The 25,196-nt window shown below is 54.6% G+C and overlaps 2 long non-coding RNA genes and 1 gene segment (V, D, J or C); all 3 read right to left on the bottom strand.

Moving 5' to 3' along the window:
• Positions 1-308: 308 nt before the first annotated feature.
• Positions 309-6,184, bottom strand: LOC127031903 (uncharacterized). Of its 3 annotated transcripts, none has more exons than XR_007768599.1 (3): positions 6,047-6,184; positions 3,724-3,760; positions 309-383 (listed from the first exon to the last, which is right to left on the bottom strand). It is a non-coding gene; the product is annotated as an uncharacterized LOC127031903 (long non-coding RNA). The 3 variants fall into 3 exon arrangements; XR_007768597.1 differs by lacking the exon at positions 6,047-6,184 and adding an exon at positions 4,854-5,261; XR_007768598.1 differs by lacking the exons at positions 309-383; positions 6,047-6,184 and adding exons at positions 1,561-1,591; positions 4,854-5,261.
• A 4,340-nt stretch (positions 6,185-10,524) lies between these two features.
• Positions 10,525-11,764, bottom strand: LOC127030636 (uncharacterized). 14 transcript variants are annotated; one of them, XR_007768447.1, is made up of 7 exons: positions 11,673-11,734; positions 11,493-11,582; positions 11,365-11,454; positions 11,147-11,191; positions 10,718-10,800; positions 10,635-10,679; positions 10,527-10,589 (listed from the first exon to the last, which is right to left on the bottom strand). It is a non-coding gene; the product is annotated as an uncharacterized LOC127030636 (long non-coding RNA). The 14 variants fall into 14 exon arrangements; XR_007768446.1 differs by lacking the exon at positions 10,635-10,679 and having other exon boundaries at positions 10,525-10,589; positions 10,718-10,762; XR_007768450.1 differs by lacking the exons at positions 10,635-10,679; positions 10,718-10,800 and having other exon boundaries at positions 10,525-10,589.
• Positions 11,765-24,488: 12,724 nt separating this feature from the next.
• The window catches only part of LOC127031862 (Ig gamma-1 chain C region, membrane-bound form-like), a 192,423-nt gene continuing 191,715 nt past the window's right edge, over positions 24,489-25,196 (bottom strand). The window contains 1 exon segment of the C gene segment in view: positions 24,489-25,115. Within this exon segment, the coding sequence occupies positions 25,032-25,115 (84 nt within the window).

Raw genomic sequence — 25,196 nt, 5'->3', positions numbered from 1 at the left:
AGAGTGGGTGCAATGGGTGAAATGGCCACATGGCGGCAGCAGAGGACCAGAATTGAGGCGCCTCCTGCGTTCCTGAACTGGCTCTGTCTCCCCTTCCCAAAACCAGAACCCAGGAGTCCGGCTCCTACCCCCCTGCTCTGACCCTGCCCTATACACCCCACACCCCTCCCAGAGCCAGGGAGAACCCAGGAGTCCTGGCTACCAGGCTGAGACCCTGCCATGCCCCTGACAAGCTGTTTCCATTCTCTGCAGGGGTGTGCAGCGAGCAGATGACCAAGGGACAGGGGCTCAGCAGGGGTCTCTGGGGGCTGGGGTTTAGCTAACAGGACTTTATTTTAGATTGTGGGCGCTGGTGAGAAATGGCCACATAGCGGGAGCAGAAGCTGAAGCTGGAGTCAGTTCCTGGCTCCATAACAGGACCTGGTCTCCCTTTTCCAGCTGCAGAAGAACCCAGGATGAGTCCTGGGTCCCAGTCCCCCCACTCTAACCAGCAGACCCCATTCCCTGCCGAGAGCTGCAGATAGAACCCAGGAGTCCTGGCTCTTGCAACCCCCACATGCTCTAACCACTAGAAGACCCCACATCCCTCCCAGAGCCAGGCTGAGAACCCACGAGCCCAGGATCCCATTCCTCCCTGTGGTCATGGGGTTGCCAGTTTAGTTATTTCCCCAACTCCTGCCCCCAAATAGGACCCCTCCCTAACTTCAGGTCCTGGGAAAACACGAGCTGGGGGCAGAACCCAGGAGTCCTGGCTCCCAGCCCTTTCTGAACTCTCTCATCCCTCCTCTGTCATCAACTACTCAGTGTTGCCAATTTAGTCATTTCCCCAACCCCTGCCCCCAAATAGGAGCCCCCGTCCTCCCCTAACTTCAATTCCTGGGAAAACATGAGCTGGGGGCAGAACCTAGGAGTCCTGGTGCAGGCCCTGCCCCTGAGCTGTTTTTGTGATTTTTGCCCCAATGGGCCTGCTGGGAATGGGGAAGTGAAACGAGCTAATTACAGAGTCTCAGGTCACTCTGGGGCCTTTGGGGTTTGTTAATTGGCTTGTGGTTTGAGTGGGTGCAATGGGGGAAATGGCCCATGGCGGCAGCAGAGGACCAGAATTGAGGCACCTCCTGGGTTCCTGAACTGGCTCTGTCTCCCCTTCCCAAAACCAAAACCCAGGAGTCTGGGCTCCTGCTCCCCAGCTCTGACCCTGCCCTATATACCCCACTCCCCTCCCAGAGCCAGGGAAAGAACCCAGGAATCCGGTTCCTATGCCCCTGCTCTGACCCTGCCCTATACACCCCACTCCCCTCCCAGAGCCAGGGAAAGAACCCAGGAGTCCGGCTCCTACCCTCCTGCTCTGACCCTGCCCTATACACCCCACTCCCCTCCCAGAGCCAGGGAGAACCCAGGAGTCCTGGCTACCAGGCTGAGACCCTGCCCTGCCCGTGACAAGCTGTTTCCATTCTCTGCAGGGGTGTGCAGCGAGCAGATGACCAAGGGACAGGGGCTCAGCAGGGGTCTCTGGGGGCTGGGGTTTAGCTAACAGGACTTTATTTTAGACCGTGGGCACTGGTGAGAAATGGCCACATAGCGGGAGCAGAAGCTGAAGCTGGAGTCAGTTCCTGGCTCCATAACAGGACCTGGTCTCCCTTTTCCAACTGCAGAAGAACCCAGGATGAGTCCTGGGTCCCAGACCCCCCACTCTAACCAGCAGACCCCATTCCCTGCCAAGAGCTGCAGATAGAACCCAGGAGTCCTGGCTCTTGCAACCCCCACATGCTTTAACCACTAGAAGACCCCACAGCCCTCCCAGAGCCAGGCTGAGAACCCGCGAGCCCAGGATCCCATTCCACCCTGTGGTCACGGGGTTTCCAGTTTAGTCATTTCCCCAACTCCTGCCCCCAAATAGGACCCCCCCCAACTTCAGCTTCTGGGAAAACACGAGCTGGGGGCAGAACCCAGGAGTCCTGGTGCAGGCCCTGCCCCTGAGCTGTTTTTGTGATTTTTGCCCCAATGGGCCTGCAGCGAATGGGGAAGTGAAACGAGCTAATTACAGAGTCTCAGGTCACTCTGGGGCCTTTGGGGTTGTTTAACAGGCCTGTACCCAGAGTGGGTGCAATGGGTGAAATGGCCACATGGCGGCAGCAGAGGACCAGAATTGAGGCGCCTCCTGCGTTCCTGAACTGGCTCTGTCTCCCCTTCCCAAAACCAGAACCCAGGAGTCCGGGCTCCTGCTCCCCAGCTCTGACCCTGCCCTATACACCCCACTCCCCTTCCAGAGCCAGGGAAAGAACCCAGGAGTCCGGCTCCTACGCCCCTGCTCTGACCCTGCCCTATACACCCCACTCCCCTCCCAGGGACAGGGAGAACCCAGGAGTCCTGGCTCCCAGGCTGAGACTCTGCCCTGCCCGTGACAAGCTGTTTCCATTCTCTGCAGTGGGGTGTGCAGCAAGCAGAGAAGTGAATGACCCAGTTGACGGGACAGGGGCTGAGGAAGGGCCCCTTCGGAGGCTGCAGTTTGGTTAACAGGGTTTTCTATTAGACTGGGGGCACTGGTGAGTAAAAACCATAAGGGGACAGCAGAAGCTGGAGTCAGGCTTTGGCTCCATGACAGGACCTGCTCTTCCTTTTCCAACTGCAGATGAACCCCGGAGGAGTCCTGGCTTCCAGCCCCCTTGCTCTAACCGCTAGACCCCTACCCCCCTAGCAGAGCCAAGGAGAGAATCCAGGAGTCCTGGCTCCCCAGCCCCCCCTGCTCTAACCACTAGGCCCTGTTCCCCTCCCAGAGCCAGAGAGAGAACCCAGGAGTCCTGGCTCCCCAGCCCCCTGCTCTAACCACTAGACACCACTCTCCTCCCAGAGCCAGGGAGAGAACCCAGGAGTCCTGGCTCCCAGCCCGCTCTGAACTCTGCCATCCCTCCTCTGTGATTAACCACACAGTGTTGCCAATCGAGTCATTTTCCCAAATCCCACCTCCAAAATACCACCCCCCCCAAACTTCCATTCCTGGAGAAAACACGAGCTGGGGGCAGAACCCAGGAGTCCTGGTGCAGGCCCTGCCCCTGAGCTGTTTTTGTGATTTTTGCCCCAATGGGCCTGCAGCGAATGGGGAAGTGAAACGAGCTAATTACAGAGTCTCAGGTCACTCTGGGGCCTTTGGGGTTGTTTAACAGGCCTGTACCCAGAGTGGGTGCAATGGGTGAAATGGCCACATGGCGGCAGCAGAGGACCAGAATTGAGGGGCCTCCTGGGTTCCTGAACTGGCTCTGTCTCCCCTTCCCAAAACCAGAACCCAGGAGTCCGGGCCCCTGCTCCCCAGCTCTGACCCTGCCCTATACACCCCACTCCCCTCCCAGAGCCAGGGAAAGAACCCAGGAGTCCGGCTCCTACCCCCCTGCTCTGACCCTGCCCTATACACCCCACTCCCCTCCCAGAGCCAGGGAAAGAACCCAGGAATCTGGTTCCTACGCCCCTGCTCTGACCCTGCCCTATACACCCCACTCCGCTCCCAGAGACAGGGAGAACCCAGGAGTCCTGGCTCCCAGGCTGAGACTCTGCCCTGCCCGTGACAAGCTGTTTCCATTCTCTGCAGTGGGGTGTGCAGCAAGCAGAGAAGTGAATGACCCAGTTGACGGGACAGGGGCTCAGCAGGGGCCCCTTGCGGGGCTGTAGGTTGGTTAACAGGGTTTTCTATTAGACTGGGGGCACTGGTGAGTAAAAGCCATAAGGGGACACCAGAAGCTGGAGTCAGGTTCTGGCTCCATAACAGGACCTGCTCTTCCTTTTCCAACTGCAGATGAACCCAGGAGGAGTTCTAACCGCTAGACCCTCACCCCCCTACCAGAGCCAGGGACAGAAGCCAGGAGTCCTGAGTCCCCAGCCCTGCCTACTCTAACCACTAGAACCAACTCCCCTCCCAGAGCCAGAGAGAGAACCCAGGAGTCCTGGCTCCCAGCCCCCCTGCTCTAACTACTAAACCCCACTCCCCTCCCAGAGCCAGAGAGAGAACCCAGGAGTCCTGGCTCCCAGCCCCCCTGCTCTAACCACTAAACCCCAGTCCCCTCCCAGAGCCAGAGAGAGAACCGAGGAGTCCTGGCTCCCAGCCCCCCTGCTCTAACCACTAAACCCCACTCCTCTCTCAGAGCCAGGGACAGAACCTAGGAGTCTTGGCTCCCAGCCCCCTCTGAACTCTGCCATCCCTCCCCTGTGGTCAGCCATGCAGTGTTGCCAATCTAGACATTTCCCTAAACACCACCTCCCAAATACCACCCCGCTCCCCGGCCCCTCTTCCATTCCTGGGGAAAACATGAGCTGGGGGCAGAACCCAGGAGTCCTGGCGCAGGCCCTGCCCCCGAGCTGTGTTTGTGATGTTTGCCTCAATGGGCCTGCTGGGAATGGGGAAGTGAAACGTGCTAATTACAGAGTCTCAGGGACTCGGGGCCTTTGGTTTGGTTGGGTGCGATGGGTGAAATGGCCACATGGCGGCAGCAGAGGACCGGAGTTGTGGCAGCTCCTGGGTTCCTGAACTGACTCTGCCTCCCCTTCCCAAACCAAGAACCCAGGAGTCCGGGCTCCTCCCCCCTGTTCTAACCACTAGGTCCCACTCCCCTCTTAGAGCCAGGGAGAGAACCCAGGAGTCCTGGCTCCCAGACTGAGACCCTGCCCTGCCCCTGACAAGCTGTTTCCATTCTCTGCAGGGGTGTGCAGCGAGCAGATGACCAAGGGACAGGGGCTCAGCAGGGGTCTCTGGGGGCTGGGGTTTAGCTAACAGGACTTTATTTTAGATTGTGGGCACTGGGGAGAAATGGCCACATAGCGGGAGCAGAAGCTGAAGCTGGAGTCAGTTCCTGGCTCCATAACAGGACCTGGTCTCCCTTTTCCAACTGCAGAAGAACCCAGGATGAGTCCTGGGTCCCAGTCCCCCCACTCTAACCAGCAGACCCCATTCCCTGCCGAGAGCTGCAGATAGATCCCAGGAGTCCTGGCTCATGCAACCCCCACATGCTCTAACCACTAGAAGACCCCACATCCCTCCCAGAGCCAGGCTGAGAACCCACGAGCCCAGGATCCCATCCCACCCTGTGGTCACGGGGTTGCCAGTTTAGTTATTTGCCCAACTCCTGCCCCCAAATAGGACCCCCCCCTAACTTCAGGTCCTGGGAAAACACGAGCTGGGGGCAGAACCCAGGAGTCCTGGCTCCCAGCCCTTTCTGAACTCTCTCATCCCTCCCCTGTCATCAACTACTCAGTGTTGCCAATTTAGTCATTTTCCCAACCCCTGCCCCCAAATAGGAGCCCCTGTCCTCCCCTAACTTCAATTCCTGGGAAAACATGAGCTGGGGGCAGAACCTAGGAGTCCTGGTGCAGGCCCTGCCCCTGAGCTGTTTTTGTGATTTTTGCCCCAATGGGCCTGCTGGGAATGGGGAAGTGAAACGAGCTAATTACAGAGTCTCAGGTCACTCTGGGGCCTTTGGGGTTTTTTAATTGGCTTGTGGTTTGAGTGGGTGCAATGGGGGAAATGGCCCATGGCGGCAGCAGAGGACCAGAATTGAGGCACCTCCTGGGTTCCTGAACTGGCTCTGTCTCCCCTTCCCAAAACGAAAACCCAGGAGTCCGGGCTCCTGCTCCCCAGCTCTGACCCTGCCCTATATACCCCACTCCCCTCCCAGAGCCAGGGAAAGAACCCAGGAATCCGGTTCCTATGCCCCTGCCCTATACACCCCACTCCCCTCCCAGAGCCAGGGAAAGAACCCAGGAGTCCGGGCTCCTCCCCCCTGTTCTAACCACTAGGTCCCACTCCCCTCTTAGAGCCAGGGAGAGAACCCAGGAGTCCTGGCTACCAGGCTGAGACCCTGCCCTGCCCCTGACAAGCTGTTTCCATTCTCTGCAGGGGTGTGCAGCGAGCAGATGACCAAGGGACAGGGGCTCAGCAGGGGTCTCTGGGGGCTGGGGTTTAGCTAACAGGACTTTATTTTAGACTTTGGGCACTGGGGAGAAATGGCCACATAGCGGGAGCAGAAGCTGAAGCTGGAGTCAGTTCCTGGCTCCATAACAGGACCTGGTCTCCCTTTTCCAACTGCAGAAGAACCCAGGATGAGTCCTGGGTCCCAGTCCCCCCACTCTAACCAGCAGACCCCATTCCCTGCCGAGAGCTGCAGATAGAACCCAGAAGTCCTGGCTCATGCAACCCCCACATGCTCTAACCACTAGAAGACCCCACATCCCTGCCAGAGCCAGGCTGAGAACCCACGAGCCCAGGATCCCATCCCACCCTGTGGTCACGGGGTTGCCAGTTTAGTTATTTCCCCAACCTCTGCCCCCAAATAGGACCCCCCCCAACTTCAGCTTCTGGGAAAACACGAGCTGGGGGCAGAACCCAGGAGTCCTGGCTCCCAGCCCTTTCTGAACTCTCTCATCCCTCCCCTGTGGTCAACTACTCAGTGTTGCCAATTTAGTCTTTTTCCCAACCCCTGCCCCCAAATAGGAGCCCCCGTCCTCCCTTAACTTTAATTCCTGGGAAAACACGAGCTGGGGGCAGAACCCACGAGTCCTGGTGCAGGCCCTGCCCCTGAGCTGTTTTTGTGATTTTTGCCCCAATGGGCCTGCTGGGAATGGGGAAGTGAAACGAGCTAATTACAGAGTCTCAGGTCACTCTGGGGCCTGTGGGGTTTTTTAATTGGCTTGTGGTTTGAGTGGGTGCAATGGCCACATGGCGGCAGCAGAGGACCAGAGTGGAGGCAGCTCCTGGGTTCCTGAAATGATTCTGCTTCCCCTTCCCAAACCAAGAACCCAGGAGTCCAGGCTCCTACCCCACCCCCCGCTCTAGCACTGCCCTATATACCCCACTGCCTTCCCAGAGGCAGGGACAGAACCCAGGAGTCCCAGCTCCTACGCCCCTGCTCCAGCACTGCCCTTTATACCCCACTCCCCTCCCAGAGCCAGGGAGAGAACCCAGGAGTCTCGGCTCCTACGCCCCTGCTCCAGCACTGCCCTATATACCCCACTCCCCTCCCAGAGCCAGGGAAAGAACCCAGGAGTCCCGGCTCCTACCCCCCTGCTCCAGCACTGCCCTATATACTCCACTCCCCTCCCAGAGCCAGAGTCCTTTCTCCCAGCCCCCTCCCTGCTATAAGCACTAGACCCCACTCCCTGCTCTAAATGTGGGGCTTGGGATGAGAGTTGCTCTACAGGGAAGTTTTTCCAGTAGTGCCGCCTTCCAGATTCCTCTGCCTCACTTGTTTCTGGCCACTGTTGAAGAGAAGAGACTGGAGATGGTTGGAGCAGTGGTTTGACCCTGTCTGATAATTGTTCTGTCCTAAGACCTTTTGAAATGGCTCCAGGCCCTGTGAGTCATTGGCAAAGGGTTTTGGGTTAAGTTGACCTCATGGCAGAGTCTAGCAGGATAAGTTTATGATTTGTCTCTCCATGAACTGAGATGAACTCAATCCTGGTTCGACCCAGAGGTGGGATCGATTTTCTCTGGGCTTCATTTTGCAGCTGCCCCAGCCCTACGTTTTCTGCTCCAAGAAGGAAGAAAGCCCAAGGAAGCAGAGCAATCGACTACTTAAAGCCAGTCTGCTGCTTGGAAATGGTTTCCCATGAACTGAGAAGAACCCAACCTAGACTAGACCCAGAAGTGGGATTGGTTCTGTTTGACTGTCCCAATCCACATGGGTCTCCAGGCTAGTGAACTTTTCCTGTCAGGCCCCACTAGATGATGCTGTTACACATCAATCTTACAGCTCCCACAGGTGGGTTCCCAGTCCTGGAGGAGGCTGCGGCTTTGGTCAGGGTTTGTGATGTGCTTTTCAGTAGGAGGAGCTGTTGCAAACAGCAGGGGAATTTGCGGCTGTCATAACATTTCTAGAGTTAATTTGTGGGGCGGGGTTACTCTCTGGGAGATTGGACACTGGGCTCTGGCATGAAGAGTTCACCAGCATGTGGCCATCCTGCACTATGACTGGTGCATACGGTGGAAATAAATGACTTTTTTGGGGCTCCCATTGCACCACGAGTTGCCCAGACCCCAAATGAGATCAATGCCCCATCGTGCCAGGTGCTGCCCAGACCCCAGCCGAGATTAGGGCCCTGTCACGCCAGGTGCTGCCCAGACCCCAGCCGAGATTAAGGCCCTGTCACGCCAGGTGCTGCCCAGACCCCAGCCGAGATTAGGGCCCTGTCACGCCAGGTGCTGCCCAGACCCCAGCCGAGATCAGGGCCCTGTCACGCCAGGCACTGCCTAGACCCCAGCCGAGATCAGGACCCTGTCGCGCCAGGCGCTGCCCAGACCCCAGCCGAGATCAGGGCCCTGTTGTGCCAGGTGCTGCCCAGACTCCGGCTGAGATCAGGGCCCTGTCACGCCAGGCGCTGCCCAGACCCAGACCAAGATCAGGGCCCCGTCACGCTGGTGCTGTCCAGACCCCAGCTGAGATCAGGGCCCTGTCACGCCAGGCGCTGCCCAGACCCAGACCAAGATCAGGGCCCCGTCACGCTGGTGCTGTCCAGACCCCAGCTGAGATCAGGGCCCTGTCACGCCGGGCGCTGTCCAGATCCTGACTGAGATCAGGGCCCCATTGTGCCGGGTGCTGCTCAGGCCCTGACTGAGATTGGGGTCCCGTCACACTGGGCGCTGCCTAGACTCTGACTGAGATCAGAGCCCCCTTGTGCCGGGTGCTGCCCAGGCCCCGACCAAGATTGGGGTCACGTCGCAGCGGGCACTGCCCAGACCCCGACTGAGATCAGGGGCCCGTTGTGCTGGGCTCTGGCTGGACACCCTTTAAAAGACGACCCTTGCTCCAAAGAGCTTGGGGATCCTTAAGATGGGATTAAATCGGTTTCTGAAGATGCTTCAATCCAATCCACCTTCTGGGGCAAACCCTCTGGCCTGTGAGAGTCAGGAAGCCAGCCTGGAGATCTACGACTGAATCTCTGCTTGCCAGGGTTTTTTTTACAACACTGGCCATGTGGCTATTGGCTGGAAACCCCCTGTTACGATCTGAGCTGTCTCTAAGCCAGGGCGGTTGCTGCCCAGGAGTTCACAAGCCCTCTGTTCGCCCAGGGCTGAGGCCGTTGAAAGTGACTTGCAGATCCATCCTGCTCTGTGTGACTTCGCTCCACCACACGGAGATCTGAAATCTCACTTGAATGAGCAGCCTGGGAGTAGTGGACTCAGTTCCTGGCTCTGCCATTGGTCTGCTGTAGGGGAAGGGGGGACTTGGGTCAGTCACGGCCCCCCTGTGCCTCAGTTTCCCCAATCTGGGTGGTGGTGGTAATGAGGCCTCCCTCCTTTGTAAAGCACTTTGACATCTTCAGCCAATAAGTGCCAGGGGTGGGCAGCTCGCAGCCCTGGGCAAAGATGGCAGATGGAGATGCCCAAGGCAACTATGAACGTGGACAGGTGGCTGGAGGGGCCTGGGCTCAGCGCTGACCTGCCCCTCCTCCTGGACTCCTTATCTGCACTGGAGGGGCTGACCTGCCCAGGAAGGCTGGGCAAGGATGGGTCTGTGGTTCCCTCGAGCTCTGCCCGTGGCCCTGGGTCAGAGGAGCTTCTCTGCTCCCTCCCTGCTTCAGGTCAGCCTGGGCAATCAGCTGGAAAGGGGTGGGTGGGCAGCTATCTGTCTGGGTCCATCTCTCTGGGCCGGTCGCTGTCTGTCTGTCCGTCCATCTGGGCCTGTCTCGATCCATCTCTCTGGGCCAGTCTCTGTCTGTCTCTCCCTGTCCGTCCTGCCTATAGTCTGTGTGTGCCGGGGGATGTTCATAGCTACCGAGGTGGGCAGGGATGCTCCAGCCACCCTCACCCACTGGGAATCTCCCCCCGCAGCGAGCCCTACTCCCAGTTCCACAGCACATAACCAGCCCTGAACAGGGCACCCCACCTAGCAGAGAATGCAAGGGACTCGCAGTGAGGTGCTCTTCCCCCAGCCCAGCACCAGAGTGTTGGGCAGTGACATAGAATCTGTACCTGGGTCCCCAGTCCCCCCATTCTAACCACCAGACCCCACTCACCTCCCAGAGCTGGGGAGCAAACCCAGGAGTCCTGGCTCCCAGCCCCCCACTCCTCTTCCAGAGGGGGATGGAACCCAGGTGTCCTGACTCCCAGCCCCCCATTCTAACCACCAGACCCCACTCCCCTCCCAGAGCTGGGCAGAGAACCCAGGAGTCCTGGCTCCCAGCCCCCCACTCTAACCCACCAGACCCCACTCCTCTCCCAGAGCTGGGCAGAGAACCCAGGAGTCCTGACTCCCAGCCCCCCGTTCTAACCACTAGACCCCTCTCCCCTTGTAGAACTGATAAATGAAATTGTTTTTAATTGTTTACTTTATTAATGTAACTTCATAAGTAAAGTTTTATGAATGAAACAAAGTTCATTCATAAAACCGGTTACCCCAAGAACTGGCTAATTGACAATGAAGATGCTTGTTAAGAGCCAGAGCTGTTCAGTCAGCTGCCCTTGTACATTTCACTGTTAGTCCAAATCCTGCTTAAATCACGGAGACTTGCACTGTTTCACTATCATAACTTCTGTTCTCCATTTGTTACACTTGTCTACACTGTACCTTCTGTTCACTGTTCACCATCCACTACACTTGTCTACACTGTACCTTCTGTTCACTGTTCACTATCCACTACACTTGTCTACACTGTACCTTCTGTTCACTGTTCACCATTCACTACACTTATCTACACTGTATCTTCTGTTCACCATTCACTACACTTCTCTACACTGTACCTTCTGTTCACTGTTCACCATTCACTACACTTATCTACATTGTACCTTCTGTTCACCATTCACTACACTTATCTACATTGTACCTTCTGTTCACCATTCACTACACGTGCCTACATGGTAACTTCTGTTCACTGTTCCCCATTCACTACACGTGCCTACACTGTACCTTCTGTTCACTGTTCACCATCCACTACACTTGTCTATATTGTACCTTCTGTTCACCATTTGCTACACGTGCCTACATGGTAACTTCTGTTCACTGTTCACCATCCACTACACGTGCCTACACTGTACCTTCTGTTCACTGTTCACCATTAACTACACTTACCTACACTGTACCTTCTGTTCACTGTTCACCATCCACTACACTTGTCTATATTGTACCTTCTGTTCACTGTTCACCATCCACTACACGTGCCTACACTGTACCTTCTGTTCACTGTTCACCATTCACTACACTTGTCTATATTGTACCTTCTGTTCACCATTTGCTACATGTGCCTACATGGTAACTTCTGTTCACTGTTCACCGTCCACTACACGTGCCTACACTGTACCTTCTGTTCACTGTTCACCATTCACTACACTTGTCTATATTGTACCTTCTGTTCACTGTTCACCATTCACTGCACTTGTCTATATTGTACCTTCTGTTCACTGTTCACCATTCACTACACTTCTCTACACTGTGCCTTCTGTTCACTGTTCACCATTCACTACACTTGTCTACACTGTACCTTCTGTTCACCATCCACTACACTTGTCTACACTGTACCTTCTGTTCACTGTTCACCATTCACTACACTTGTCTACACTGTACCTTCTGTTCACTGTTCACCATCCACTACACTTGTCTACACTGTACCTTCTGTTCACTGTTCACCATTCACTACACTTGTCTACACTGTAACTTCTGTTCACTGTTCACCATCCACTACACTTGTCTACACTGTACCTTCTGTTCACTCTTCACCGTTCACTACACTTGTCTACACTGTACCTTCTGTTCACTGTTTGCCCTATTGGCATTCAAGCCCCATTTTAAAACGCTCACTCCATTTTGTGAAAGTTTCCTCCAACCTTCATTTTTGCAAACCCTGCTGTAATCTTATTAGTTTAGTTGTGTGACTGAGGTTTGGATGGATGATGGACTCAACCTCCAGCCCCAGCCTGTCCTGATGAAATCGAGTTCAAACCCCACCGGCTGAAGATGCAGACAAGAGCCTTAACGAAGTAAGAAGTATCCACCCTAAACAGAAAAGGTGCAATAGAAGGAAGATCAAAGCCAGGTCCCAGGCTGACAGTAGCCTGCCATTGACGGGTGATCAATCACCAAACTCAGAGGCAGTGACCCAGCGACCTGTAGACTCTGGATTCAAAGTAAAGCCTACAGAAAGGATGGGTGAGATGGGAGACTTTGGAGGGTAACACTCTGCTGCCAACATGGAAGGGCATCGGTGCAGGCCCAACAGAGACCCAGCTCGTCCTTGCGCCCGGCTTTCCTGGCCAGTTACCACCACAAGCTACAAACCCAAGCTGCAAAATCAAGCCACGAACTCAAGCTACATTCAGGACTGATAACTATGCAGTAGCTGCAGAACATCTGATGGATGTGTATGTGTGTATGTGTGTATGTGTAGGTATCAGGTATAATGTGTGTGTATAAGGATTAAGATATTAGTTATTGGTCATAAATCAAATTGTTATCATAATAAATGTGGCATCTTTGTCTTGTCCCCGAAAAGATCCTGTAGTTTTGTCTGTATAACATCCTCCCAGAGCTGGGGAGAGAACCCAGGAATCCTGGCTGCCAGCCCCCCACTCTAACCCACCAGATCCCACTCCCCTCCCCAAGCTGGGCAGAGAACCCAGGAGTCCTGACTCCCAGTCCCCCCTGCTCCAATCCACCAGACCCCACTCCGCTCCCAGGGCTGGGGAGAGAACTCAGGAGTCCTGGCTCCCAGTCCCCACTCCCCTCCCAGAGCCAGGGAGAGAACCCAGGAGTCCTGGCTCCCAGCCCCTCCCAGCCCGTAGTATAACCTGAGCCCTAAACCGTTTCTCCAGGTCAGGGAGGGCTGCAGGGTCACGGGGTGGATAGAAGGGTGTGTATGGAGGTAGCTGGGCTGACACATTTCTGTCCCTGGGGTACTCTCACCGGTCAGAACAAACAGCAGCAGCTCATACCCAAGTGTGGGGACTTTCCCCAGGCTCCACACTGAGCTGCTTTCGGTCCCCGGCCCCACCCGCCTCAGCAGCTCCTGGCTAAAATTACCCTGGAGGTGTGAAGCCGAGCGGGGATTTGCATAACGGGGCAGCAGGGGCCAGCTGCAGGCTCCAGCGGGGAGAGAAGATGGGGTGGGGTGCAGTGGGGGGCCACTGCCCAAGAACCCGGGGCCCAAGGCCCCTCGAGCATCCTGCCCATCATGGGTTGCATGCCAAAGCGTGGACAATGTTGTGAAATTGAGCCCCATGAATTTACAAAGGGCCTGCTACATTTCACAATCATGTATAAGTGTTTATTCAGCAGATTTATTTCATTACAGACTTGTTGGGACAGGGTGAGGCTTGGAGAGACACAGTGAAATCAGCCGGGGCTAGTCTGATCCATTGATTGATCCATCTGTTCATCCGTCTACCTTCCCTCCATCCATCCATGCAGGTGCAGGATGACATGGGTAACTACAGGCTAGTTAGCTGGACACCAATCTTGGCCCAAGGCATGGAACAACTGATAGGGGCTACAATCCATAGTGAATTAAAAGCAAGGTGTGCCATTCATGAACATCAACACCACATTGTGCTGAATTGATCTCATGAGCCGAACTTGGCTTTTTTTGTGGTGGATAAAGGGAACCACGTTGTCACCCGACACTGAGACATCTGTGAAGGTGTCTGACTTAGGATGTTCTGATTGGGTTTTGCAGAACGCTCTTTTAATGTTGCTTCTATTGCAAACTGGCTAATTGGTTCTTAGGTGGAATCGTTGCCTAATGGGGGCTGTTGGTGGTGGCCCAGTTCTGTTCACTCTCTTTCCTGACAACCTCAAGGAAAATGAAAGATGATTCAGAGAGTTTAAGGCCAGAAGGCACTGTTAGTTCATCTAGTGTGACCTCAACAGGTGAGAGTAGTTCACCCAGGTACCCCTATAGCTTGTGTTTGACCAAACCATCTTCCCGAAAGGCAACCAGAAGATGGAGAATCCACCACTTCCCTTGGTAGTTTGTTCCAATGGAGAATCTCCCTCCCTGTTAGAAATCTGCATCTCCCATCTAATCTGGCTTGGTTTCGTTTTCACATTCAGCCTGCTGTTTTTCTCTGCTAGGTTAAAGAGCCCTTCGGTGCCCAGTATTTTCTCCCCATGAGGGTCCTTCTCCACCTTAACCCCGTCTCTTCTCAGTCTCCCGTTTGAGGAGCACAACCAATGCAGCTTTTGACGTCTCTCCCGGTCCGGTGTTTTCTCCAGGTGTTGAGTCATTTTTTGTGGCTCTTTTCTGCACCCTTTCAAGCTGCGGACCCCAGAACCAGAGGTGGGGTTACAGGCTTGGCCTCCCCACTGCTGTACACAGAAGTAAAACCCCCCCTCACTCCCACAAAAAGTGCCAATGATGAGGCAAAAATGGCAGAGTGGAAACTACATCTGGGGACAAGGCGGCCATATTGCCTGCTCGCTAAGCTGGGTCTGTTTGATCACCGTGTGTTTTAACACAACCAAAGACAAGGTTGTGCATCTAGGAACAAGGAAGGTGGGTTCCCTGCATCAGCTGGTGGACTGGGGACTTGGAAAAGGGCTTAGCAGTCACACAAAACTGAGCTGAGCTCCCGGTGTGATGCTGTCATTAAGAGGGCAATGCCTCGTCTAAAGCCTTAGTGAGACCGTTCCTGGGTTCTCTGTTCAGTTCATGGATTATCAGTCCACGAGGGACCCTGTGACCATCTGGTCTGGCCTACTCTGTAACATAGGCTTGGGACTTCCCCAAGTTAGTTTCTGCTTGGACTAGAGCAGATCTTTCAGAAAATCATCCAGTCTTGCTTTCAAACCATTGCCAGGGACAGAGAATTCCCCCAACCCGACGGAGAATTCCCCTCATGGCTAAACATTTGCACCTTGTTAGCTGAGCATTTCTGGGACCGGTCGCAGTGCAATAGCTTTTGAACAGCTCACGAGCTCAGTGCCAGCATTTCCAAGAAGGTCCTAGGCACCAGGGCAAGAACCTGACTGATTTTGGGGAAAACTGGCAGCAGAAGAGGGAAAACGGAGGCCACATGGAGCCCCTGTCAGTTATCACAGCCTGTAGCCCAGTGATACTCGGACCCATAGGTGCTGACTCTGTGAGTGCTTGGGGGCGGGGGACACAAGGGGCTTGGGGAGGCAAGAAATGCTTGATGCAGGGCAAGGCCCCACCCCTGCTGCACCTCTTCCCCCCCTGCTTTGCCTCTTCATCCCAAACCCCACCCCTGTTCTGCCTCTTCCCAATCCCTCACTTCACCTCTTCCCCACAAAGCCCCACCCTTGTCTGCCGCTTCCCAATCCCTCACTCCACCTCTTCCCCCGAAAACCCCACCCTTGTTCTGCCTCTTCCCTGCAAAACCCCACCCCTGTTCTGCCTCTTCCCGATCCCTCACTCCGCCTCCTCCCCCAAATCCCCACCCCTGTTCTGCCTCTTCCCGATCCCTCACTCCGCCTCTTCCCCCCAAACCCCACCTCCGTTCTGCCTCTTCCTGATCCCTCACTCCACCTCTTCCCCCCAAAACCCCACCCCTGTTCTGCTTCTTCCCGATCCCTCACTCCGCCTCTTCCCCCCAAAACCCCACCCTTGTTCTGCCTCTTCCCGATCCCTCACTCCACCTCTTCCCCCCAAAACCCCACCCCTGTTCTGCTTCTTCCCGATCCCTCACTCCACCTCTTCCCCCCAAAACCCCACCCCTGTTCTGCTTCTTCCCGATCCCTCACTCCGCCTCTTCCCCCCAAATCCCCACCCCTGTTCTGCCTCTTCCCGATCCCTCACTCCGCCTCTTCCCCCCAAAACCCCACCCTTGTTCTGCCTCTTCCCGATCCCTCACTCCACTTCTTCCCCCCAAAACCCACCCCTGTTCTGCCTCTTCCCGATCCCTCACTCCGCCTCCTCCCCCAAATCCCCACCCCTGTTCTGCCTCTTCCCGATCCCTCACTCCGCCTCTTCCCCCCCAAACCCCACCCCTGTTCTGCCTCTTCCCGATCCCTCACTCCGTCTCTTCCCCCCAAACCCCACCTCTGTTCTGCCTCTTCCTGATCCCTCACTCCGCCTCTTCCCCCCAAAACCCCACCCCTGTTCTGCTTCTTCCCTATCCCTCACTCTGCCTCTTCCCCCCCAAAACCCCACCCTTGTTCTGCCTCTTCCCGATCCCTCACTCCGCCTCTTCCCCCCAAAACCCCACCCCTGTTCTGCCTCTTCCCTATCCCTCACTCTGCCTCTTCCCCCCCAAAACCCCACCCCTGTTCTGTCTCTTCCCGATCCCTCACTCCACCTCTTCCCCCCAAAACTCCACATTTGTCTGCCCGTTCCTGATCCCTCACTCCGCCTCTTCTCCCCAAAACCCCATCCTTGTTCTGCCGCTTCCCGATCCCTCACTCTGCCTCTTCCCCCCCAAACCCCACCCCTGTTCTGCCTCTTCCCGATCCCTCACTCTGCCTCGTCTCCCCAAAACCCCACCCCTGTTCTGCCTCTTCCTGATCCCTCACTCCGCTTCTTGCCCCCAAAACCCCACCCTTGTTCTGCCGCTTCCCGATCCCTCACTCCGCCTCTTCCCCCCAAAACCCCACCCCTGTTCTGCCTCTTCCCGATCCCTCACTCCACCTCTTCCCCCCAAAGCCCACCCTTGTTCTGCCTCTTCCTGATCCCTCACTCCACCTCTTCCCCCCCAAACCCCACCCCTGTTCTGCCTCTTCCCGATCCCTCACTCCACCTCTTGCCCCCAAAACCCCACCCCTGTTCTGCCTCTTCCCGATCCCTCACTCCGCCTCCTCCCCCCAAAACCCCACCCTTGTTCTGCCTCTTCCCGATCCCTCACTCTGCCTCTTCCCGATAAGCTCCGCCCTCACTCTGCCTCTTCCTGTCCCTGCTCCACATGCAACCACTGGCAAACCATAAAGTCAGTGCTCGTGCTCGGACCTCAGTGGTTTAGGAGCCAAATTAGTGATCAACATTCCCCGAAAGAGCCCCACCGGTGTGAATTGATTGTTTTATTTACTATGGTGCTATGGAGTCACATTTAAACAGTCTGACAGAAATATTTAGCACATACATATTCTCACAGCAAATAAGTTAATAACTGAATTAGGTAATGACATAGTTAAAGCATCCCAATGGGTTAATAACTTAGATTGGTTACTAACTAAATCACAAGAGTTTTAACCACATATGCTGCAAAGAGTCACAGGAGACACATCAAAGAGGCACTGACCTATCACCTCTGCAATTGTGTATAGCTCAAACCACTGTTGGGTAGCACTGTTAATGCCTTCCAGAACAACAATATCGTGTTGCCTCTCTATAAATCCCTGGTACGCCCATTTCTTGAACACTGTGTGCAGGTGTGGTCGCCCCCTCTCAAAAATGATATGTTGGAATTGGAAAAGGTTCAGAAAAGGGCACCAGAAATGATGAGGGGTGTGGAACAGCTGCCGTATGATCAGGGATTAATAAGACTGGGACTTTTCAGTTTGGAAAAGAGATGACTAAGGGGCGATATGATAGAGATCTATAAAATCATGATTGGTGTGGAAAGAGAAAATAAGGAAGTGTTATTTACTCCTTCTCATAACACAAGAGCCTGGGGTCACCCACTGAAATTAATAGGCAGCAGGTTTAAAACAAACGAAAGGAAGTATTTATACAACACAGTCAACCAGTGTGTGTCAGAGGATGCTGTGTAGGCCAAGACTATAACAGGGTTGAAAAAAGAACTAAATCAGTTCATGGAGGACAGGTCCACCAATGGCTATTAGCCAGGACGGGCAGGGGTGATGTCACTAGCCTCTGTTTGCCAGAAGCTGGGTGTGATGTACTTTCCTGGGGTGCCACCTGGAACTGGGGTACCACTGGGCCCTCTGTCTCCTCAGCATGAGCTCCCTCTCACACTGTGCTGCTGTGACAAGGTGCAGATGCCTCCGTGGTCCTCCACCCAGCCACCCTTACAAGCAGGGACACGCCCAGCTGCAGTTACAGGAATGCTGCCGCCAGCTGCACATCCACCAAGAATCGAGAGGCTCCAGCCAATTCCCCCAACTCCCCAGCCTGGGACCCGAGAGCTGTCCTGTCTTCCTCTGGTCAAAAGCCTCATCCGTGTAAGGTATTACCCAGTCTGCCCCTCCCTCAGTGTGGCACCAACCCCCGTTCCTGAGCAGATTTCCCCTTCTACTTCAATAACACAGTGGTTTAGGTAAAAAAATATAAAACAGATTTATTAACTACAGAAAGTTTGATTTAAGTGATTGTAAGAAATAGTGTACAGATCAAAGTTGGTTACCTAAGAAATAAAACAAAATTGCAATCTAAGTTGTGTGCACTAGACAGGATTTGAATCAAGCCATGTCTCACCCTGATGGTACAAACAGTTCACCAATCTTCCATACACAGGCTGGGATGGATGACTCCTTTCCTGTCTGGGAGCACCTCCCCGGTTCAGTCTTCATTCGTCTGGTGTTTCCAGGTGTTGAGTTGGGCAGGGAGGAGTGAGGCTATGTGATGATGTCACTTCCCCTTTTATAGCTTCTTCCATGTGGAGGGAACTTCATTGTCCCTGCTGAGGTCCCCAGCACATTTAGTGGAAAAGTTCAGGCACAAGATGGAGTCCGGTGTCACGTGAGCTGGTCTCATGCCCTTGCCTGCTTCGATGAGTCATAGCAGGGGCCATTCCCCATATTCTGGCTAAAACGTTCCCAGGAAAGTCCATCGGGGGGGATAAGCTTCTTCCATGGTCTATTGTGTTCACTGATGGGCCATCAGCTTGAAAGGTTCAGCCACAAGGTGCTGGCTAGACTGGATGTAAATTGCCTTGTGGGTGTCACCCCAGGGGCAAACACATTTGAAATACCTGTATCTAGTCAATATTCATAACTTCAGATACAATGACAGAACATACAATCCAACAGGATATTCATGTGCAACAGATCAAGACTTTTAGAGCAGGGTTTCTCAAACTGGGGTCGCCACTTGTGTAGGGAAAGCCCCTGGCGGCTGGGCCAATGTGTTTACCTGCCGCGTCCATAGCGCCGGCCGATGGCGGCTCCCACTGGCCGGGGATCGCTGCTCCGGGCCAATGGGAGCTGCTGGACGCAGCGTGGGCTGAGGGACTTACTGGCCACCGCTTCCCACCGTTCCCATTGGCCTGGAGCAGCAGGAAGGCACAAGCAGCAACCCCTGTTTGAGAAACCCTGTTTTAGAACAAGGCATACTTTGTACAAAACATATCATAATCCCATCACCATGGCAAATCTGGGGGTGCCAGGGTGTTGCCTTGGGGTTCAGAATGTCACACTGGGAATGGATGACAGGGGACAGATCACCTGTCCTGTTCATTGCCTCTGGGGCATCTGGCACTGGCCGCTGTCGGCAGACAGGACACTGGGCTGGATGCACCCTTGGTCTGACCCAGTGTGGCCGCTCTTATGTTCAGACTGGTACAGACACCCACTCACCCCTTGGAACCCCTCTCAGGCCGGCGGCCCCGGAGGACAGTCACAGCAGCACTGTGGGGGTTTCTCTGCCAGGTGACTCTGGCTGAGTCAGTCTTTAGCCCACCTCTTATGGGGTCCCAAATTAAGCTTTAAACCTGTCTTTACCAGAAACAAAACCTTCCCGTCTCTTTGAGGCTCTCCTGCAGCCAGGCTCTCACCTGGTTACTCAGGGGCATTCCCAGGGCCCCTTGCTTAGGCAGGACCATTATTGCATCCTACTGTCACTTCCCACTAGCCTGTCCCCCAGCTGGACCCTCCTAGTGCTGACTCCTGACTTCTTTTATACCTGGAGCTCCTGGCCCCTCTCAGGTCGGACTCATCCTGTCATCAGGGGTGGTTTGGCCCTGGGCTTTCCTGTTTACTTGGTCCTGCCTCGGCGCTGGGAGGCTGGACTGGTGACCTCCCATAGACCCCTCTGGCCCGATGTTTCTGTGATACTATGGTGAGACCCTGCATGGCTGACCAGCCAGACCAGTATTACAGGAGGAAGCAGGGAGGAAGGTGGAATGGGGGGCCCCCGGGCATGGGTGAAACAGAGGTGCAGGGGATGCATGCAGAACTCCCAGCATGGGTGGGAGAATGGGTGTCCCAGCTGCAGGAGAAAGTGGGAAGACACAGCTACCTGCATGCAGGGCAGACTGAGGAGTCCCGGAAACAGAGGGGCTGGGAGGGCAGCACACCGGGATTATGTGTGTGGGGGAAAGGAAGCACGTGAGGAGCCCCAGGGGTGAGCCGTGAGCTCAGCCAACAGAAGCTACGTGGCCTGCGACCCCTGAATTTCCTTGTTGAATTTGTCTCACTTCAGCTGCCAGCCACTGGCCCTGGTTAGACCTTTGTTGGCCAGAGGGACGAGCCCCCCACCATCAAATTTCTGTTCCCCAGGTGGGTGCTGGTCAGCTGGGATTGAGTCACCCCTTCGCCTCCTCTTTGCTGGCCTGGAGTCTATCCAGGATTCCAGCTGCGGTCTCCCCAGGGCTGCAGACAGGGCTAGTGCCTTTGTAGCCAATCTAGTCCATTGATTCATGGGCAGGTTATAGGGTGAGTTGAGGACTGTGAGGAAAGAGGTTTCTGAGGGCTTCCATCCAGCACATGGGTCCGAGGGCTGAAAGCTGAAGCTGGACAAATTCAGAGTAGAAATCTTGGGCAAGTTTCTAACAGGGAGGGTAACAATTAGGAGGTGCTGGGTTAAAGAGTCCCTCCCTCCCCCTTCCTCTGGGACTTTCCAGCTCTTCACATGGACTCACGAGAGAGAGCCAACTTTGCATTTCTGCCTCTGGGGACGCAAGGCAGAACAGGGTGTGAGAAAAACAGGAAACATCTGCCCTGGTGAGATTCAGCTGCCCACCCCCAAAGACAGCAATGTGGCCAAACCGGCTAGCCAAAGCTAAGCTGATATATCTACCAGAGAATCATAGAACTATCTGGCTGGAGGGACCTTGAGAGGTCACCATATCCAGCCATCTGCTCTGAGGCAGGACGAAGTACACTTTGACCAGCCCGGGCAGGTGTTTGTCCAACCAGTCTTAAAAAACTCCAGTGATGGGGACTCCACAACCTCCCTTGGAAGCCTGTTCCAGAGCTTAACTAGTCTTAGAGTTACAGAATATTTCCTATCTGGGGTAGCTGTGTTAGTCTGTATCCACAAAAACAATGAAGAGTCCAGTGGCACCTTAAAGACTAACAGATTTATTTGGGCATAAGCTTTCGGGGGAAAAACTCACTTCTTCAGATGCATGGAGTGAAAGTTACAGATGCCGGCATTTTTATACTGACACAGGAAGAGAAGGGAGTTACCTTACAAGTGGAGAACCAGTGTTGATAGGGCCAATTCAATCAGGCCCAAATTCTTTTACATAGACTGTCTGGTTTGGCCAATATACATGGCAGAGGGGCACCGCTGACACATGATGGCATCTATCACATTAGTAGATATATCTATTATGGCATATATGTGGCCTATATCACATCTACTAATGTGACAGATGCCATCATGTGCCAGCAATGCCCCTCTGCCATGTTCATCGGCCAAACTGGACAGTCTCTATGCAAAAGAATAATGGACACAAATCAGACATCAGGAATGGTAACATACAAAGCCAGTAGGAGAACACGTCAATCTCCCTGGACATTCGATAACAGATTGAAAAGTAGCCATCCAGCTACAAAAACACTTCAAAAACAGACCTCAAAGAGAAACTGGAGAACTACAATTCATTTGCAAATTTAACATCATTAATTGGGGCTTGAATAGGGACTGGGAGTGGCTGGCTCACTACAAAACAACTTTCTCTCTCTTGGTATTTGTCACGGAGTGTGGGGGAGTCCGGCCCTGCACCCCTCTTCCTGGGACCCACAGTGACTCTTAGCCAGCCAGTAAAACAGAAGATTTATTGGACAGCAGGAACACAGGTTACAGCAGAGCTTGCAGGCACAGTCAGGACCCCTCCACTGAATCCTTCTGGGCTTTCAGGGTGCTTGGATCCTAGCTAGGATACCCTGAATTCCGCCCATCCAGCCCCAAGCCCAAACTCAAACTGCTTCCCTCCTGCCACTCCCTTCCTTTGACCCCTTCCCGGGCAAAGGTGTTGACCTTTCCCCTCCCTTACCTAGCTCAGGTTACAGGCCCTGGCATCGTCCATCCCCTAAAGTCCTCCCCTGCTCTCCCACTCCCCATACAGACAGTCCCTACTGCATCACAGTATTGATACCGCCTCATCAATTATTGGGAGTGGACCACAGCCACCCTTACTGAATTGGCCCTGTCAACAGTGGTTCTCCACTTGTAAGGTAACTCCCTTCTCTTCCTGTGTCAGTATAACAATGCTGGCATCTGTAACTTTCACTCCATACATCTGAGGAAGTGGGCTTCTTGCCCATGAAAGCTTGTGTCCAAATAAATCTGTTACTCTTTAAGGTGCCGAAGTATTTTCTAATCATCAACCTAACTGTTTCCTGCTGCAGATGAAGCCTGTTACTTCTTGTCCTACCATCAGTGGCCATGGAGAACAGTGGATCCCTGTCCTCTTCAGAACAGCTTTTCACAGATTTGATTATCAGCTCCCACTCTGTCTTTTTTTCTCAAGACTGAACATGTCCTGTTTTTTTTTAACCTTCCCTCCTAGGTCAAATTTTCTAACCCTTTGATCGTTTTTGTTGCTCTCCTCTGGAATCTCTCCAGTTTGTCCCCCTCTTTCCTAAAGTTAGGTGATCAGAATTGGACACGGGACTCCACATGGCGCTCAGTCACAGTGCTGAGTAGAGCGGGACAATTCCCTCCTGTGTCTTACATCTGACATCTTGTTCCTCCCCACCCCAGTGATCTTAGCCTTTTTTTTACAACTGCATCACATTGTTGACTCATTTCCGGTCTCTGATTCACTCAACCCCTCAGTGCCTTTGCAGTAGTGCTACCGTCTAGCTCAGGGGCAGGCAAACGTTTTGCCCTGAGGGCCGCATGAGGTTTTGTAAATTGTATGGAGGGCTGGTTAGGGGAGGGAGTCATGGCCCGGTGCCTACCTCCTATCCGCCCCCCCTTCTGGACTCCTGCCCCATCCAACCCCCCCATTCCCTGATAGCCCCTCTGGGACCCCTGCCCCATCCATCCCCTCCACTCCCTGTCCCCTGACTGCTGCTGGACCCCCATCGCCCCATCCAACCCCTCCTCTCATTCCTGATGGCCCCCCATGGACCCCTGCCCCATCCAATCACCCTTTCTCCCTGTCCCCTGACTGCTCCCAGATCCCCGCCCCTAACTGCCCCTTGCCACCCCATCCAACCCCCTCTCCTTCCTGACTGCCCTCTGGGTCCCCTGCCCTCATTTAACCCCCTGTTCTCCTCCCAAACTGCCCTGACCTCTATCCGCAGCCCCACTCCATGACCACGACCTCGAACTCCCCTGCCTTGTGTCCAAGCCCCTCTGCCCCCTTCCCCCTTATCACGCTGCCTGGAGCACCGGGCCACGCTGCTGCCGCTGCCACCATGCAGCACAGAGACCGGGTCAGGCTGGGCTCTGCAGCTGCGCTGCCCCAGGATCTCACAGCCCCGCCACCCAGAGCATTGCGCCGGCGACAGAGTGAGCGAGCTGAGGCTGTGGGGGAGAGGGGACAGCAAGGGAGGGGTCAGGGGCGAGCATCCCGGGCCAGGAGCTTGGGGCCAGGCAGGATGGTCCTGCAGGCCCGATGTGGCCAGCGGGCCGTCGTTTGCCCATCCCTGATCTAGCTGGTCTGTCCCCATTTTGTGGCTGAACCTTGAATTTTTCCTTCCCAAGTGCAGTCCTTTTGAATTCAAATCCCATTCTCCAAAGAGCGTCCCACCCCTGCTAGCTTGCTGTCATCTACAGATTTTATGAGCACGGTCTCTGCTCCATTATCCAAGTCGCTAAAGAAAATATGGAATAATACCTGACCCCTGTGGAACCCCTACTAGATACGCCCTCCCAGTTTGACAGAAAACCACTGACAGCGACTCTTTGGGAATGCTCTTTCAACTAGTGGTGCACCCACCTTACAGTGATTTCATCTAGATCACATTGCCCTGGTTTGCTCACGACAGGGTCATGTGGAACTGTGTCAAAGCCTTACTAGCATCAAGCTATATCACATCTACTGCTTCCCCCCATCCACCAGGCCACTAACCCTATCAGATTAGGGTGGTTTGGCATGATTTGTTCTTGACAAATTCCTGCTGGTTGTTCCTTATCACCCTCTTATCCTCTAGGTGCTTGCAAAATGATTGTTTAATAAGTTGTTCTAGTAACTGATCAATCAATCTCTCTCCCTCCATAGATTCTTTCTTTCTTTCTTTCTTATCAGTGGTAACTTTTTCCTGCCCTGGAGATCTCTCCTTGCTGATCTCTCCTTGTCCCAGCCTGAAGAAGTTGAGGGACAAAGGCCGTGCTCTATGGGTTTGTAGCTAGGCCCCCCACCTCCCATTGGGGTCAGTTCAACGGGCACCACTCAGTCTATTCCCCATGTCCCGTGGCGCCTCCTACAGACACAGTGAAGGGTTTCAGAGGCCCCTGAAAGTCAGAGATGGAGGCTGTGAACAACAAGGAGCCCGCATTGAATATTTATTTATTTACAGTCACTCAGTGCAAACCACAAAAGTCACAAAAAACAGCCGGGAGCTAAATATGCAACATTCAGAGCAACAGAGACAAAGCCATTTGTGATCTGGCCCCAGTGGGGGGCTGGCTGGCTGGCTCAGGGGGACAGCGAATGGGGCACAGGGCCCTTACACACTAGGGGGCACCAGCTCCAATCTAGCCCCAGGGTGGGGGAATGGGACATGGGGCCTTTCTCTCTAGGGTGCGCTGGTTCTGACCCAACCCAGAGCAGGGACTGTTGGGCTCAGGAGGGTGGGAAGTGGGAGAGGGGTTGTTTCCTCGCTAGGGGCGCTGGTTCCCTGCATGATATGAGTGGTCCAGCCTTAGTCCAGCTCTGAGCTGATTAGGCCGTGTGAGGTGAGCTCCTTGCTCCCCTCAGGGGCTCTCCCAAGGGCACAGCGCTGGTGGGGGGCAGCTGTTGGACTCAGGGCGGTGTCGCCAATGGAGCCGGGAGTCCCGGCCCCTTGTCTCTGGGCGGATGAGGGCAGCAGCTCCTACACCACGCGCTGGATCACGTTCTTGTAGTCAGGCCCCCTCGTGCGCTTCAGCTGCACCACGGTGGAGAAAAGCCACTTCACCTGCAGGGAGGGGGCAGAGAGAGGAAGGGTGAGAGGGGTCAGTGCTGGGGGGAGCTGTTCTGTCTGTCTGTGTCATTCCTT

Source organism: Gopherus flavomarginatus, chromosome 11 (genome assembly GCF_025201925.1).
Source record: "Gopherus flavomarginatus isolate rGopFla2 chromosome 11, rGopFla2.mat.asm, whole genome shotgun sequence".
NCBI lineage: Eukaryota > Metazoa > Chordata > Testudines > Testudinidae > Gopherus > Gopherus flavomarginatus.
Note: the sequence above shows the minus strand (reverse complement) of the source record. Positions and strands in the feature narration are given on the sequence as shown.